Source organism: Salarias fasciatus, chromosome 11 (assembly GCF_902148845.1).
Source record: "Salarias fasciatus chromosome 11, fSalaFa1.1, whole genome shotgun sequence".
NCBI classification, from domain to species: Eukaryota; Metazoa; Chordata; class Actinopteri; order Blenniiformes; family Blenniidae; genus Salarias; species Salarias fasciatus.
The window spans coordinates 21,579,173-21,593,316 of NC_043755.1; the positions used below are offsets into that span (position 1 = coordinate 21,579,173).

Consider the following 14,144-nt stretch of genomic DNA (forward strand, 5'->3'; position numbering starts at 1 on the left):
GAGAATGGTTGGTCTGTGCGCCGAGTCGGCGTTTCATGAATGTCTGAGAGACCGATGACCAAATAAAGCTGGAAACACAGCGTCCAAGCATCTGGAATGTCACAGCAGCCAAAGTTGTCATGAGCTGCTTCTGCATGTGCTTTAGTCATTTTTTCTTTTTTCTTTTTTGTTTGTCAGACATGTTTCAAAGGGATGTGTGTGTGGTTTCGGGCGTCAGAATAGGCTGTGCGTTTGTTGAGGCAGAGGAAGTGGAGTTTCCAGCAGGTGTGTGTCTGTTTGCTGGCTGAATGTGTGTCGCTCCTGCCGCCGCCGCTGCTTTAGTTTCTTGTTCAGACGAGTATCTGGAATACTGTACGTTCGGTTGGCTAGTTCAGAGTACCGCCGCTTGCATTTTTCTTTTTTTTTTTTCTACTTTAGGTCTGCTGTAACTCAATAAAAACACAACCAACTGTAAACCCGCCTCTTGGCCTGTGTCGGTGACGAAACAAAACATGGAAGAGGAGTTACTAAAACGTAAAGATCACATGATCCCCAAACACTGAAGTCCTCATAAGGAGCCTCTAATGCTGCATGTCACAAGAGGACAGTCAGAAAATGTTCTTCCACTGAAGAAAACACCAGAAAGTATTTCCTGTCGTCTTCCTCATACTGTTATTAACCAGTGGAGCGCTGCAGGTCTGTGTTGTACTGGTTCATACTCGATCACAAATCTGTTATGCTGTTGCTCTTTTCGACGAGTTCCAGACACATAGTAAAAACGCAAAAATCCAATCATCCTTTTAATAAACAATTGTTATATTTACAAAAGAAAAAACCCAAAAGAAACAAACATCCCATCTGGGCCTCGTTCCGGTGGAGACGGGCTCGTTTAGAGTTGAGAAGGATCCAGGTCGGTGCCACCGAGGCGCACCAACGTTTCACACCCACGTGAGTCCAGACCTGGAGACGGGGCTGTGGAGACAGCCGGCGCTCCGAGAGCGCGCTCCCCGTGCGCTGGTAATTACAGTGTAATCTGATACGGCATCGCAGAGACGAGGGCGGGGAGCGACGCCACAAAGGAAGAGCGGCGGCGGCGTGCTGGTGTGCAGCTGCAGCGTCTCTCGTCCTGACAGGCCGGCGGCGGGGCGTGGAGGGGGAGGCCAGATTAACGGTTATCACAGGAAAACAAAACATTTTATTGGTATTTTTCATTCTGCTTGACACGGACACATCCGCAGTAGTATTGAAGTGATAGCAGGGCGGGGCTCTGCCGCCCCGGTTCAAATGCCTGCTTCCTTTCACTGCATCCTGTTGTGTCTTTCAAAGTTAAAAATGAAATAAAACTGAGACAAAGCCTTTAGTTTTTTTTTTTCCACACACAAAGCACGTGAGGAAGCAGGCATTTCAACCCGGAGCGTCGACTGTCCAGCGTTCGTGTGATGTGAGCTCGGAGGAGGGAGCGCCGTCCCCTCATTCGTCCCCCAGGCGCATTCCCTGACCCCAGTTGTGTCGTCCTCCTCCACCGCCCGCCGGGTCCTGGGCGGGCGGCCTCCTGCTGGGGGGAGCGCCGAAGCCCGACACGCCACCCCTCCTGTTGGGAAGCAGCCGGTACCTGGACAGACGAGGAGGAGGAGGTCAGTGTGAGATTAAAAAAAAAAAAAAGAAGCACACATTGATGAGAAATTCCAGTCACAGTTTTAAAGGAAAACTTACAAGAACTCTGGTGTGGACAGGAAGGCACGACCCCCCAGGTCCATTGGGTATTTGAACATGAGGAAGAAGTAGAGGTGGCCCACCAGGTTCCCCGTCAGCTCGTTGACGAAGCTGCATGGAGACAGAGAGGAGAGCGCCGGTCAGAGCCGACCACAGCAGAGGCTGGGAGGCTGCCAAACTCTACTTACGAGCCTCCGATGATGAAGTTGAAGCCCAGGATGACCCACGGCAGATAATGAGCCTGGAACAGAGCACAACTCAATAAACTCATCTTAAGAAAAATTAAAAAAAAAAAAAAAAACTTTCTTTGAACTTTTTGTCTTCTATATCAATACATACTACCAGGGACCACCAGACGGCCAGAGAACCGCAGGAAACCCCCATTACAACCGAGTTCGACCGAATACCGTGCTCTGAGGCATTTCTCCACGCTTTACCTTGAACCGTGTGCCGAACCAGAAGGAGACGATCACGTCTTTGTTGAACTGAGCCCAGACGTAGAGCACGGACATGATGAGCGGGATCATCAGCAGCTGGAAACACAAACCCAGTCAACAGGTGGACGGCGTGGGGCGTTTCCACCGTCGCTCTGCAGAGCTGATGGGAGTGAAGCCGTGTGAGGAGCCGAGAGGAAGGACACTCACCTGCATGTTCATCAGCAGCCCGGTTATCTGCAAGGTCAGTCAAGGACAAACTCGCCACTGCTTTCGCTCCTGCAGTTTTACTGAAGCTGCCACTTGAGCAGCGCCACACACACACCAAGGAGTTTCAATAAAATTCAGACAGATGGAGCCAAAAATGGTTGGGGGGGGGGCAAGGCAGAGGCGAGGAAAGAGCAGACAGGCAGACAGTGTGAGGGTTGAACTCCTGACTAAACCACACGGCGCCGCTGGTACTGCATGTGACCTAGATTAGGTGTGTGTGCTCTGCAGGGGGAGAGCGACACCGGGCCGCTGGCACAGAGCCACCCCGACATGATGGCACACTGCTGCACAGAAACAGATGAAAGCAGCGAAGGAGGGAAGCCGGAGCGGAGCAGGAAGCAGGCCAACACTGAACAACGATTCAACTGCAGGCTGGAAGCCGTCTGATCTGTGGCGAAGTCTCTCCGGAAGGATACGACGATGCAGATCCAGTTGAAGATGAGCATGAAGACGTAGTCTGCAGGTCTGCCATCAAACGCACCTGGAAATGATGAAGAGTTTTGGTACAGTTTTCCAGCAGGACGTGTTCGGTGTTGAGTTCTCTTTACTTTATAATGACGCAGCACTAAAGAAACAAATAACATGACTAAGCTGTCTGGCAAACTGAAAGCTGGGGCTCATCCAACACGCCTGACTGTAACGAGTGGCTTCTATTTGGGGTTTTTTTCACAGTGATACATTAAATTAATGTCTGCTGGAGAGACCGAGGTCCTCCAGCAGCAGCAGCAGCAGCAGCAGCGCCCACTTCTGATTTACTCATTACCTCCGTCTGGTCGGTTAATGTGAAATCAAAAGGCAGTGCACACACACATTACTCCAGTCTGTTTCAGTTGGTCAGTACTTGTTAAAAGTCCAGTATTTTCATCTCCACTCACTCAAGTCATGCAGATTTCTGCATTACATCTGCAATATAACCTCTTAGATAAACTACCAGCATGCAAACAGCTCTTGTTTAATACAAAAGGAAAGTAAATGTTTATTTAGGGCGATGAACACAACGCAGGTCCAGTGGAAAGATGAGACTGCATTCACGCTGCTAAAGACTGAAACAGGAGAGTTTGGTAAAGTCTGCACAGGTAAAATAAAGGAGACAGAAACAGGAGTTTCCAGCATGAGCTTACCGGTCTCCAGCCGGGTGGAGTAGTGATAAAGGAAATAGAGGTTGACCAGGTACAGGAAGCCGGTGTTGGGGGTCACTGGGAAATAGAGGGTGGCTGTGATCGGCCTCCAGAGCTGAAACAAACAGGAGACATGACCTTAAAAAGATGTGTGAGCAGGTGTCAAAGTTGTGCTTCAGTTCAAGTCTAAACATGTATCTGTGCAGGGACAATGCAGCATTTTAGAGGTGATGAAAAGATTAAATTATTCCGTGACATTATCGATAATCAAGGAGGAAATGTCAGGGTACGACAGACTGTGCTGCATTCGCTTCACATCACTTATGTTGATTTTACAACTATTTAAATATGTGGTATTTCTTCCTGCCAGACTTCAGATTCCAATTTGAAATGATTTGTTGAGTATTGTCAGCATAGAAAGGCACCAAGATATTTAGATTTTTTTTTTCTGCTACTCTGCACAGGCCTGATGCATGGTTTGTAGGTCATTTTATTTATTTCGTAGTTACTCTGTACAGGTGGGATTGTTCTTCCTTTACTGATCTGCTGAGGTCAAGCTACCGTTTGGCGTGTTCACAGAATCACATTGTTGCCGGTTGTAACCGTGTGAGCAGGCTGCTCTGCTGCAGGTTCAACATCCACACTCACACAAAGTTTAATTAATGATTACTCTAACATGAAAGGACCAACTTCAGTCCTCTGCTAAAGCGCTGGAGCATGCCATCCTCAACTGAGAATGGACACACAGTCATTTACAAAGCATCTTTGAGTCAACTTTCAGTATCATTTCAGTATCTTGATACCAGGCCAAGTGTAACCCTCCTTTGACGTTCCAAATATGGTCACATTATCTTTTCTATTCTAGAGAAGAAATGATCCCAGAGGGAAATTGCTTTACTGTAACATTATTACACAGACAACAGGAGGAGTTCCCTCCAGTAAATGTCCTATTTAATCCAGAGCTGTATCTGGTTACACTGACTTTCAGCTCTCCATAACCTGTTTGTGATCATTTCCACACAGGCTGAGAGGCTCCTGTTAAAGAGGGAGAAAATACTTTCTCCGCCTCGTGGAGAACAGAAACAACTTCATTTATCTGATCCCCCGTCCTTCTTTTTTACAAATTAAATTATACTAAACGTACAACGTAATAATAATTTGTTAAACAAAACATTTTGACAGCAACCGGAAGTGGCGTTTTACGTCTCGCGCTCTGATTGGCTGCCTCACGGGTCGCGGCCTGCTACGTGTGCCCAGCTAGCCACCTGCTAACCCCCTCACCGCCTCAGTAAACATTTATCAGGACCAGTCAACGTTTCATCAAACAGTCCTGACAAACTCACATGAAACTTGCTGAAGAACAAGTCTGGAGCCAGGATGAGGTTTCGGAAGTCTATCAGTCCCACTTTCCCCACAAGCGGCACCGCGATGGAGGCGGCGAACCAGTACCGGGTGACGAACGGGATGCTTCGGAACCAATCGCCGATGTCTGACATCTTTCCATAGAGTGACGACCAGAACCAGAACGAAGCGAATCAAAAGCTCCTCTGAGCGAATGAGCCGGAATAACCTCAGAGCTGTGCGCTCCTGTCGTTTAAAACACAGCTGCAGCACCGAGTTTACATGACGTGGCTAATCGTACAGCTAGCTTCATGAAGTAGCGCGTCACTGTGGCTTCAACACTTCCGCTTCAGATTTTCAAAGCAAAAGCTCAATTAAGCGGTGTCACTGATTTTGCTTGAGGAGCTACAGACAGAACAATCTGGTGTCAAGTGACTGAATCATGAATAATTACATTATATTCCGCAAATAACTAGAGTTTTATATCTCTGGAGTTGCTTTAGTGCAACAAAGTGTTAATATTTTGCCACTAGAATAGATCTGAACAGAACAGACATTTTAATATTATTCCCAATAGGAAATTCTTCCATCATATTGCCACAAAGAAAAGAAATATTAATACATGCAGGGCTAAACAGAAACTGGCAGAAGCTTTGAAGATTGGAATTCACAGAAAAATACAACAAATTTTCTTTACAGTTTTCGTGTGGATCAAACTGGGTGATTGGACAATACTTTGTCAGTAATTCCTACAACAAAGAACATCAACAGCAGCTATTGATATGCCGGTCAAAACGTATATAAGCTTGTATGATTACAAACTGAGAGTCATTTTTTCAAATTTTAAAAATTTAATTCTTTTACACTCTCTTAATCTAAAGGAACTTTCCAAAACCGGAAGTAATATAATTCTCAATCATTACATTTATTATGTTGTGCTTTGAAATTTGTAGCACTTCCTCTGAAATTTGCACAAGTCTTACTTGACCATTTAGAGACCGCCACCAACACGAGGGGGCGTGCCAGAGACAGGGAGCTATTTACATGTTCTCATTCAAATATGGTCCTGAAGGTATAAGAGAGAAACACCTTGTTTATTGCTTTAAAATACACCTATTATTTAGATTATACCCTGCCATTGCTGATAATAATAATTACTAATAATTTATTACATTTTTCATTAGACACAAGGGGAATATAATGACAGTAAACGTGGTTACTGCTGTACAAAGAAGATAAATTGTAAAATTTAAGCTTCATCAACACTGAAAGGTACAGAGTAAAGCTCACATTACACCTGAGCAATACATCTGCACTGTGTCAAAGGATCTCGTTCAAAATCTCACTTCTTTTCAATGAACCTTTGAACGATCTCAGGCCTAAATGCATTTCAGATTTTCTAGTAGAATTTTAAACAGCCAGACCTGTCTTCAGACAGAGGTTTGCAAAGCGTTGCCAGAGTGAGTGGGCGTACTTTGAAGCAAGTTTTAATTTCGGTGTGCTTGACCTGTGGAACATTGTGCTCTGGTTTAAAAAAATAAATAAATAAATACACTGAATTAATTAGCATTACATTAATTTAAATCAAGCTTTTGTTTTATTTATTTTAATGGTTTTCTCATTTGCTTTGTCTTAATGCATTCCATAATCTTAATGTTCTCCATCTCCTTATTTTAATGTATTTATTTAATTATAAATCCTTTTGTCTGAATGACGCCGTCAAAACGTTTTAAATATTTTAGTTTGTTGTACGACTGAACATTTATGTAGGGAGTAAATATTCAGGGAGTAAAATAGAAAAACGGTGATCATCAGCCTCTGAACTCCATTTCCCATGATGCGCCTCTTCTCCTACGTCATCTTTGTGCTCGCAAAAACAAACAAAAATATCTCCCCAAAATTCTTCTTTTTTATTAAACTTTGTTAAACTTTAAGAGCACAGCTGGAGTCAACTTGTTTCCAAACTTTAATTTTCTTCCGACGGGGCTTTTGTATTTGTTATTTGTTACGAAACACACTGAATATTTTGAATTTGGCGCTGTTTGTACCGCCGGTAATGAGCTAAACTGGTGTTTCGGATTAACTGGCTTCCGTGTTAAATGGTGACCAACTTCCTTCTGTGTCCGTTACCAGTGTGAAACCACTGTAAAAACTCTTAACTATCTTGGTGAATGCTGTTTGAACGCAAAAACAATAACATTCCAAGTGTCGTACCTTTTGTGAATCTCTTTTTAACACCTGCTTGCAGCAACGACGGATGCTAAATGCAGTCGGTAACCAGTTAACAAGGAGACCAGTTGATCCGAAACACCGGCTAACCTGTTAGCTGAGGCTCCTGTAATCTGATGAGCCAGTAACATTTCAGTGAAGTAAATAAGTATTTTTAAAAGTTTGAGCCCTGGACCTTACTAGGTTTCAGTAGAAATGGAGGTGACGGACATTGGTAACAAAGAGGAGGGGAAAGTGTGGCATCGAAAACCAATAGCAGGGAAAAGGTAGGTCTTCTGGATGTTGATGTTAATCTGTAGTTTTCGAGAGAAGCTAATCTCACTTGACACACAACTGTTAATGTTTTTCTTTATTATCTTGTCTCATCAAGATTTCACTGTGCTTTTCTGCTTTAATATGCAAGTATGCAAGTTAAATGTAAAGCCCTGCTGAGTGATATGTACTTGAAAGCATCAAGTGAAGTAGAAGTGAAGCATAGTTTAAAGTGTTGGAGCCTTTGTCATTCCTGGTGGGGGAAACACTGGTGGAAAAAAAGATTTGTTATCTGGGGGATGAATAATTGAATAATCTAAAGCTTAACTGGTGTGTGTGTGTGTGTGGGTGTGTGTGTGCCCTTTTAATAATGCAACAGTAGCCCTAAATACATGCTCAGATTATTGTCCCACTGTCAAACCACACTGAAGCTGTTATAAATGTGTACGTTTGATGAAACAGCACTTTTGTCTCAATAATAACTTGTTATTCATCCAAATACTGGATTAGTGATATAGTTAACTAATCAGATTTTGTTGTTATGATATTTAATTGTTTCATCTTCTCCTGATACAATGTAACCAGTAGGGAGCAGCCGTGATTCATTCAGCTGTGTCACTCGTCATCCTGGAGTCCCAGTAATGTGAAATGTTGTAATCTTCAGTGTTTTAGCCAGAGTGGTCCGCACTGCTCAGCAGGCGAAGACGGTGCGTTTCCTCCAAGTGGCCTTCGACACCACGGGGGACTCTTTCCTTGCTGGAGACCATCATGGGAATATTTATGTCTTTGACATCGCTCGTAACAGGTGACTGTGGGTAACGGGGGCTGGGATTAAGGAAATCCTACTCACACATGCACTTTTATCACATAAAATTTCAGGCTTTGGTGCCGATGAACCCATGATGTCCAGCTAAATCTCAACGTTTCCCATTTCTCCCATCAAGTCTTGTTCTCTGCTTGTTTCTGACGGCAGATTTCGGCTGGTGCAGAGAACAGGTCAAGCTTGCACGGCTGTGGCCTTCAGCCTCCGCAGGACCACAGAGTTCCTCGTGGCTTTGGCTGATTACACTATCAAATGCTTCGACAAGGGTGCGATATACACCTACATATAAAAAGTTCAGCTGCATTAGTAACTTGTGTTAATCTTATTGAGACTGTCTGCATGTCACTTGAATATAAGCTTAGAGGAGGTCTGTCGGCTACTAACTATAGCTACACTCTGATCATACAGACACAAAGCAGCTGGTCAGTTGGATGCGAGGTCACGAGGGAGCAGTGTCTTCCATCTCCGTTCACAGCTCCGGCCGCTACGCCATCACCACCTCGTCGGACACGGCTCAGCTCTGGGATCTGGACACTTTCCAGAGGAAGAGGAAGCTCAACATCAAGCAGTCTGTGGGCATACAGAAGGTCAAAACACTGATGCGTACTTTATGAATGGCATGTCTGCACCTGGAGAGGCCTTCCTGACCTGTTGGTTTTTTTGCTGCAGGTGTTTTTCCTGCCTCTCAGTAACACCATCCTCAGCTGCTTCAGCGACGACTCCATCTTTGCGTGGGAGAGCGACACACTTTTCTGCAAATACCAGCTTCCTGTTCCTGACTGTGGACCCAGGATCTCCTATAAGGCCTTTGCTGTCACACGGTGGGTCTCCCACCTCTCAGCCATCATGTTACTTGTCCTCCACATGTCAAGATCCGTCACGGTTCAGAAGTGTGTAACCATGTGTTGTCTGGCAGCGATGGGAAAAGCCTGGCAACAGGCGGCCGCTCCAACCTGCTGCACCTTTGGTGTTTGGACAGCAAGCAGCTGATCAGGGTGATTCAGATGCCCAGTCAGGTTCGAACCGTCAGACAGCTGGAGTTCCTGCCTGACAGCTTCGATGGAGGAGCCAGCCAGGTACCTGGAACTGTTTCTGTGGTCGTCTGGATTTGTTTTCCACCTGTTGATTTGAGATTTTAGTTTGTCGTGTGTGACATGTGTTTGTCTCTGTAGACGCTGGGAGTGCTGAGCCAGGACGGTGTGATGCGCTTCATCAACATACACACCTGCAAGCTTCTCTTCCACGTGGGTTCCCACGACGACGCCATCACGGCGGTGGCGGTCAGCCCGACCGGCCGGCACATCGTGGCTATCATGGATAACGGCAGCATCAGCATCTACTGCGTCCACAGTCTCACGCAGGAGCTGAACAAGGTGCTTCCTCGGGTGATTCCACAGGTTGAATCAGTTTGTAGTGAGATCAGTGGAGAACGTTTTGCATTTGTGTTTCCCTCTCGTAGCCTCCTCCCTCCAAGGTGGCGGTAGTGACCGAGAATAAAGCCGATCGAGACTATTCCAACCTGAAGGTCAAAGTCAAGCCAGATGTTCAAAAAACAGGGAAGAGCTCAGGCAGACGGACCCAGGTGAAGATCCTGAGACCCCCGGCAGCTGACGATAAAGAGGTAACTTTAGCAGAGTCCTCTTCCCTTCTTTTTCTTTCCCCATGAGCTTTTTTGTTTTCATGTTTTCAAGATTTAATGGAAATACATACAGGTATAAACTAGAACTTCTCTAAATTGGGCTTGTAGTGAAGTTAAAGAATGAAGCCAGTGGATCGGAGGGGAAATGTTTCACAGCTGTTTTCTCATGCTCTGTTTAGAACGAACTTCCAGCTGGTCTGAACAAGAAGAGGCTTGTGGATCTGCTAAAGGCATTTGGAGAATATCCTGCTAAATACAGGTGGGAGTCGTTCTCACGTTTGTGAAGTTCACCCATGAGTTGTTATGTCTGAGAACCGCGCGTCGTCCTGCGTCTGTGTTTCAGGATGTTCGTGTGGCGGTCGCTGCTGTGTCTGCCGGAGAACCACGCCGCGTTCAGCAGCCTGACAGACAAAGGTCTGCACTCGGCCTACCTCGCCCTGCACGATAAATACCCCATCAAGAGTCACAAACTGCAGAGAGGACTGCAAAGGTATTCCCTCCGACATGAACTAACACACCAACCACGTTTTCAGAGTGATTTTCAGTTATGTTTCGTCTGTCCTGCAGAGTTTTGTCCGCCTTGGCTCACTGGGCAGCCATATTTGGAGAGGTGGAGTACCTTCCTCTGCTGGCGTTTCCTTTCGTCAAGCTCTTCCAGAATAATCCGATGCTCTGCTTTGAGGTGGTGGCCACTGTCGTAGGTACGGCGCTCCGGCGCTCTGTCACAGCGTTGTGGTTTTGTTTTGGAAGTATTGAAATCTTCAGTTTTTGGAGATTTTTCAACCACATTCCAAGGCCAAATGCTTGATCTTCATCATCATTATTAATAGTGAGATCTGACTTCTAAATGTGAAAGTATTTGCTGTCAGTTGACTGAAACCTCTGCTTGCGTAGTGAACTGGTGCCAGCACTGGTTCGAGTATTTCCCCAACCCTCCTCTGAACATCCTGAGCATGGCGGAGAACGTTCTGGCTCATCACGACAAGGAGCTGCTGCAGCACCTGGTGGACTGCGGCGTCACGTCACAGGTGACACACACACACACACACACACACACACACACAGAGTTAGAAAGCAGTGGATCCGAAGCTCCTGTCCTCATTCTCCGGCCCGGTCCCAGCTGTACGTGTGGCCTCTGCTGGAGACGCTGTTCTCGGAGGTCCTGACCCGTGAGGAGTGGCTCCGGCTGTTCGACAACGTTTTCTCCAACCACCCGTCCTTCCTGCTGGCGGCCTGCGTGGCCTACGTCGTCTGCTGCCGGGAGCCCCTGCTGCTCTGCTCGCAGAGACGAGACTTCGAGGTAACTCCTCCTCTGTCCCGTCCCGCCCGGAAGCAGTCCGGCGTCGTTCCTCTAACTCTCCTCCCCTGCAGTACTTCTTCCACCATCGGAACAATCTGGACGTCGGGGCGATGATCAAGGAGGCGTACCGGCTCATGGGCAGCACGCCGGCAGACATCCATCCCAGGAACCTGCTCTCCGACTTCACACCGCTGACCAAAGGCCAGTATCCTGTTTTCAACCAATACCCAGAATTCATAGTGGAATACCAGAACCGGGAGAGAGAGAGGATACGGCTGCAGGAGACGGAGTATCTCAGAGAGAGGTGGGATTTTAGATCAGTCACAATAAAACGGGGAGAAACTCTGAGCTGTTTCTGATGAAACTGTGTGTATGTGCGTGTGCATGTGTGTGTGTGTGTCTTCAGGCAGGAGGTGTCAGCAATGCGTGCAGATTTTGTGCGTCGCCAAGCAGAAGACGAGGCTTATTTCGCACAACAGGTGGATTTCTCCCCCGAACTAACAACCGGACTGAAGGAGGTCATGTTTAGAAAACAGCTTTAGAGCAGTTTGTTCTGATTCGAACGCAGGAGCAGCTTCAGAAAGCAGAGGAGCAGCGCAGAAACATCCTGGCACAGGAGGAGCAAAAACTGACCGAGCAGAGGGCGAAGTGAGCCCGGCGTCTGGACTGGAAACAGCTGGGTGAGGGAAAGGATTTGAGTGGTGACTCTTTTTGTTCCTGCTCAGGTTGGCGGCCATGAAGAGAGAGCTGAAGGTGAAGGAGCTGCAGCTGCTGGATGCAACCAGGCGACGCTTTCTCAAACACCAGCAGGACCTGAGAGCCTCACAGATCCACAGGCTGGAGCAGGAGATCAGCAGGAAGGTGAAAACCAGTCGATTACAGTAACACTTAGAATGATAAGATGACTACTAGAAAATAGTTATGCTGTTTTGTCTTTGAGTCGACATTTTAAGGCAGTGAACTGTTGCAGATGGATCTGCGTGAAAAAGAAACGGCCGCCGCCGTCCAGGATCTGGAAGTGCGCCAGATGGAGCTGGAAGTTCAGAGGAAGCGGCTTGAACAGGTGATGAAACCTTTCCGCCTCCCGGTCTCAAGACATGACCGTCTTGATGTTTTTTAAGCTTTGAACTTTAACATAACTCAGTTTGGATATTTAAAAGTGCCTGATTTGCTCTGTTTTAACTGTTTATGTAGATTTGATGTCTGATTCTCAGAAAATGTGGAATTCCTGAGTTTTTCTGCTCTTTGTCTAATATAACTTCACCCTTCAGTATCGACTGGTTCTCCTCTGTTCTTGAGTGTTTTGGACGAAGCTCATGTTACAAATATGTGGCACTATGTTGAGTCTTGACCGCTGTTGTTCAGAATTCCTGAGATTTGGTTTTTGCTGCCAGATCCCGTCAGCGGTAATCCCACGGGATTATCAGCGTTAACGTCCCATTTTTCTCCTTGTCCACGCGTGGCGCCTCAGCACTTGCTGAAAGAGCAGGAGCGTGCCGAGCAGGCGGTGCAGAAGGAGGTGGAAACCAGAATGAGAGAGGCCGAACGAGCCGACGAGAGCTACACGGAGCTGCTGCGCAGCACAGAGGCAAACATGCAGGTCCACGCGTCTCCCGGTCTCATCAGGACGTTTGTGTTTTGCATTGAAAGCAGGCAGTTTCTGTAGAACTCGGTGTGAAATCCCCCCTGCAGGCGCTGGAGGAGTCCCTGGCGGAGGCGTGCCAGCTGGGCTTGGACTCCCGGTGGCAGAGGGAGGTGGCGGCGCGGCTGCAGCAGGTCGACGCCGAGCAGGAGAGGAGGAGGGAGAGGCTGGCCGACCTTCACCGGCAGAGCGAGGCAGAGGAGGGGAGGCTGGTCGACACCGTGAGAGGCGTGGCGGGAAAGAAGGTGAAGCCCCGACCGGTGTCTGTCGTACGTCAGGACAGAATTTCCACCTTGAAGAAACAGCTAAAAATCAATGAGTTGTTGAAACTTCAAACATAAGGCCTGTGGGCCAAAACCGGCCCCCCAGAGGCTCCAGTCCGGCCCAACAGAAATGAACATTTTCCTCATATTTCCTCTGAAACTGAGCGCCTGTCTGTCCGCAGTGGGACGAGGTCATGAGCTCCAGAGCCGAGCTGCAGGAGCAGCGTCTGCAGCGCTCACCGACACACACAGGTAGCTTTCACACACACACACACACACACACACACACACACACACAGGGTTTGTTATCCACACACACACACACATTCAGCATCACGGCATCTCCTGTGTTTCAGAAGGCCAGGCTCGTTCGGCGGGAGGACTTCCTCACGGCGCCTCCACCGCCGCTCCTGTCGAGGCGAACGGCGTCAATCCGGCCTTCGGAGCCAAACCCGCCGCCTTCCCGAGGCGGGAGGAAGCCGCCGTGGTGTGCCTGAACGGCAGCTCGGCCTCCGAGAGCACCGCCACCAACTGTACGTCCCCCCAAACGCCGCCTTTGAAGACTGAGGAAGGAAATTCAGAGAGTTAGAAGTGATCGGAGGCGGAGAAATGACTGATATGTTACCAGTAATTCACTCTTTCTTTCTCCGTGTGTGTGTCTGTGTGTGTGTATGTGTCTGTGTGTGTGTGTGTCAGTCTCCCTGGACCGGGGCCGGGCCCAGCTGGACTCCAGCGAGCGGGAGCTGCTGAAGGAGATCAGAGCGCTGAGACAGAAGCTGGCGGCCCGAGCCAGAGAGGGCAGCTCCGCCTCCTCGCCGTCTGTCCACACGCTGTCCTCCGTCTCCCAGTGACCTCCGGCTGCTCCCGGGTGTCCCTCAGAGACAGTCGGACCGACGACCGGCGAGCCGCCGCCTGCCTGCCGTCAATATTCAAAGACAATCCTTTTTAATTGTTTTTTTTTTTTTTTGTACATGATTGCACTGTTTTTCCTTTTTGAAATATTTAACTGATTTTGAACCGTTTGCTTTATTTAAAACCTGTTTGTATAAAATGAGTGGAGAACTTCCGGCTGCTGTTGGTTTCATTGTGACTCCGGGTGCCGGGTGAAGTTACACCCGTTACCGGCCGTCCGAGCGCCGTT

The 14,144-nt window shown here is 47.6% G+C and overlaps 2 protein-coding genes across 2 annotated transcripts; one reads left to right on the top strand and one right to left on the bottom strand.

Annotated features, from left to right (window-relative positions):
- Positions 1–766: 766 nt before the first annotated feature.
- Positions 767–5,010, bottom strand: derl1 (derlin 1). The gene is made up of 8 exons (XM_030102259.1): positions 4,858–5,010; positions 3,518–3,629; positions 2,813–2,877; positions 2,337–2,363; positions 2,130–2,225; positions 1,881–1,933; positions 1,693–1,803; positions 767–1,591 (listed from the first exon to the last, which is right to left on the bottom strand). Exons 1-8 carry the CDS (start codon positions 5,008–5,010, stop codon positions 1,450–1,452), a joined length of 759 nt encoding a protein of 252 aa, XP_029958119.1. The 3' UTR covers positions 767–1,449.
- A 2,155-nt stretch (positions 5,011–7,165) lies between these two features.
- Positions 7,166–14,069, top strand: tbc1d31 (TBC1 domain family, member 31). Its single transcript, XM_030102211.1, has 23 exons — positions 7,166–7,350; positions 8,001–8,141; positions 8,310–8,425; positions 8,568–8,746; positions 8,829–8,980; positions 9,076–9,235; positions 9,332–9,532; positions 9,619–9,780; positions 9,978–10,057; positions 10,142–10,288; positions 10,366–10,499; positions 10,693–10,826; positions 10,919–11,098; positions 11,170–11,402; positions 11,505–11,577; positions 11,667–11,746; positions 11,824–11,959; positions 12,069–12,161; positions 12,570–12,698; positions 12,791–12,985; positions 13,186–13,255; positions 13,360–13,536; positions 13,700–14,069. Exons 1-23 carry the CDS (start codon positions 7,280–7,282, stop codon positions 13,852–13,854), a joined length of 3,198 nt encoding a protein of 1,065 aa, XP_029958071.1. The 5' UTR covers positions 7,166–7,279; the 3' UTR covers positions 13,855–14,069.
- Positions 14,070–14,144: the final 75 nt, after the last annotated feature.

Excerpts from the sequence above, each read along its gene's own strand:
- derl1 (XM_030102259.1), bottom strand. The coding sequence starts at position 5,010 with ATGTCAGACATCGGCGATTGGTTCCGAAGCATCCCGTTCGTCACCCGG. Across the intron at positions 3,630-4,857 it reads TGTTCTTCAGCAAGTTTCAT|CTCTGGAGGCCGATCACAGC; the intron begins GTGAGTTTGTCA and ends TGTTTGTTTCAG. Across the intron at positions 2,878-3,517 it reads CTCCACCCGGCTGGAGACCG|GTGCGTTTGATGGCAGACCT; the intron begins GTAAGCTCATGC and ends CATCATTTCCAG.
- tbc1d31 (XM_030102211.1), top strand. The coding sequence starts at position 7,280 with ATGGAGGTGACGGACATTGGTAACAAAGAGGAGGGGAAAGTGTGGCAT. Across the intron at positions 10,500-10,692 it reads GGTGGTGGCCACTGTCGTAG|TGAACTGGTGCCAGCACTGG; the intron begins GTACGGCGCTCC and ends CTGCTTGCGTAG. Across the intron at positions 13,537-13,699 it reads CGAGAGCACCGCCACCAACT|TCTCCCTGGACCGGGGCCGG; the intron begins GTACGTCCCCCC and ends TGTGTGTGTCAG.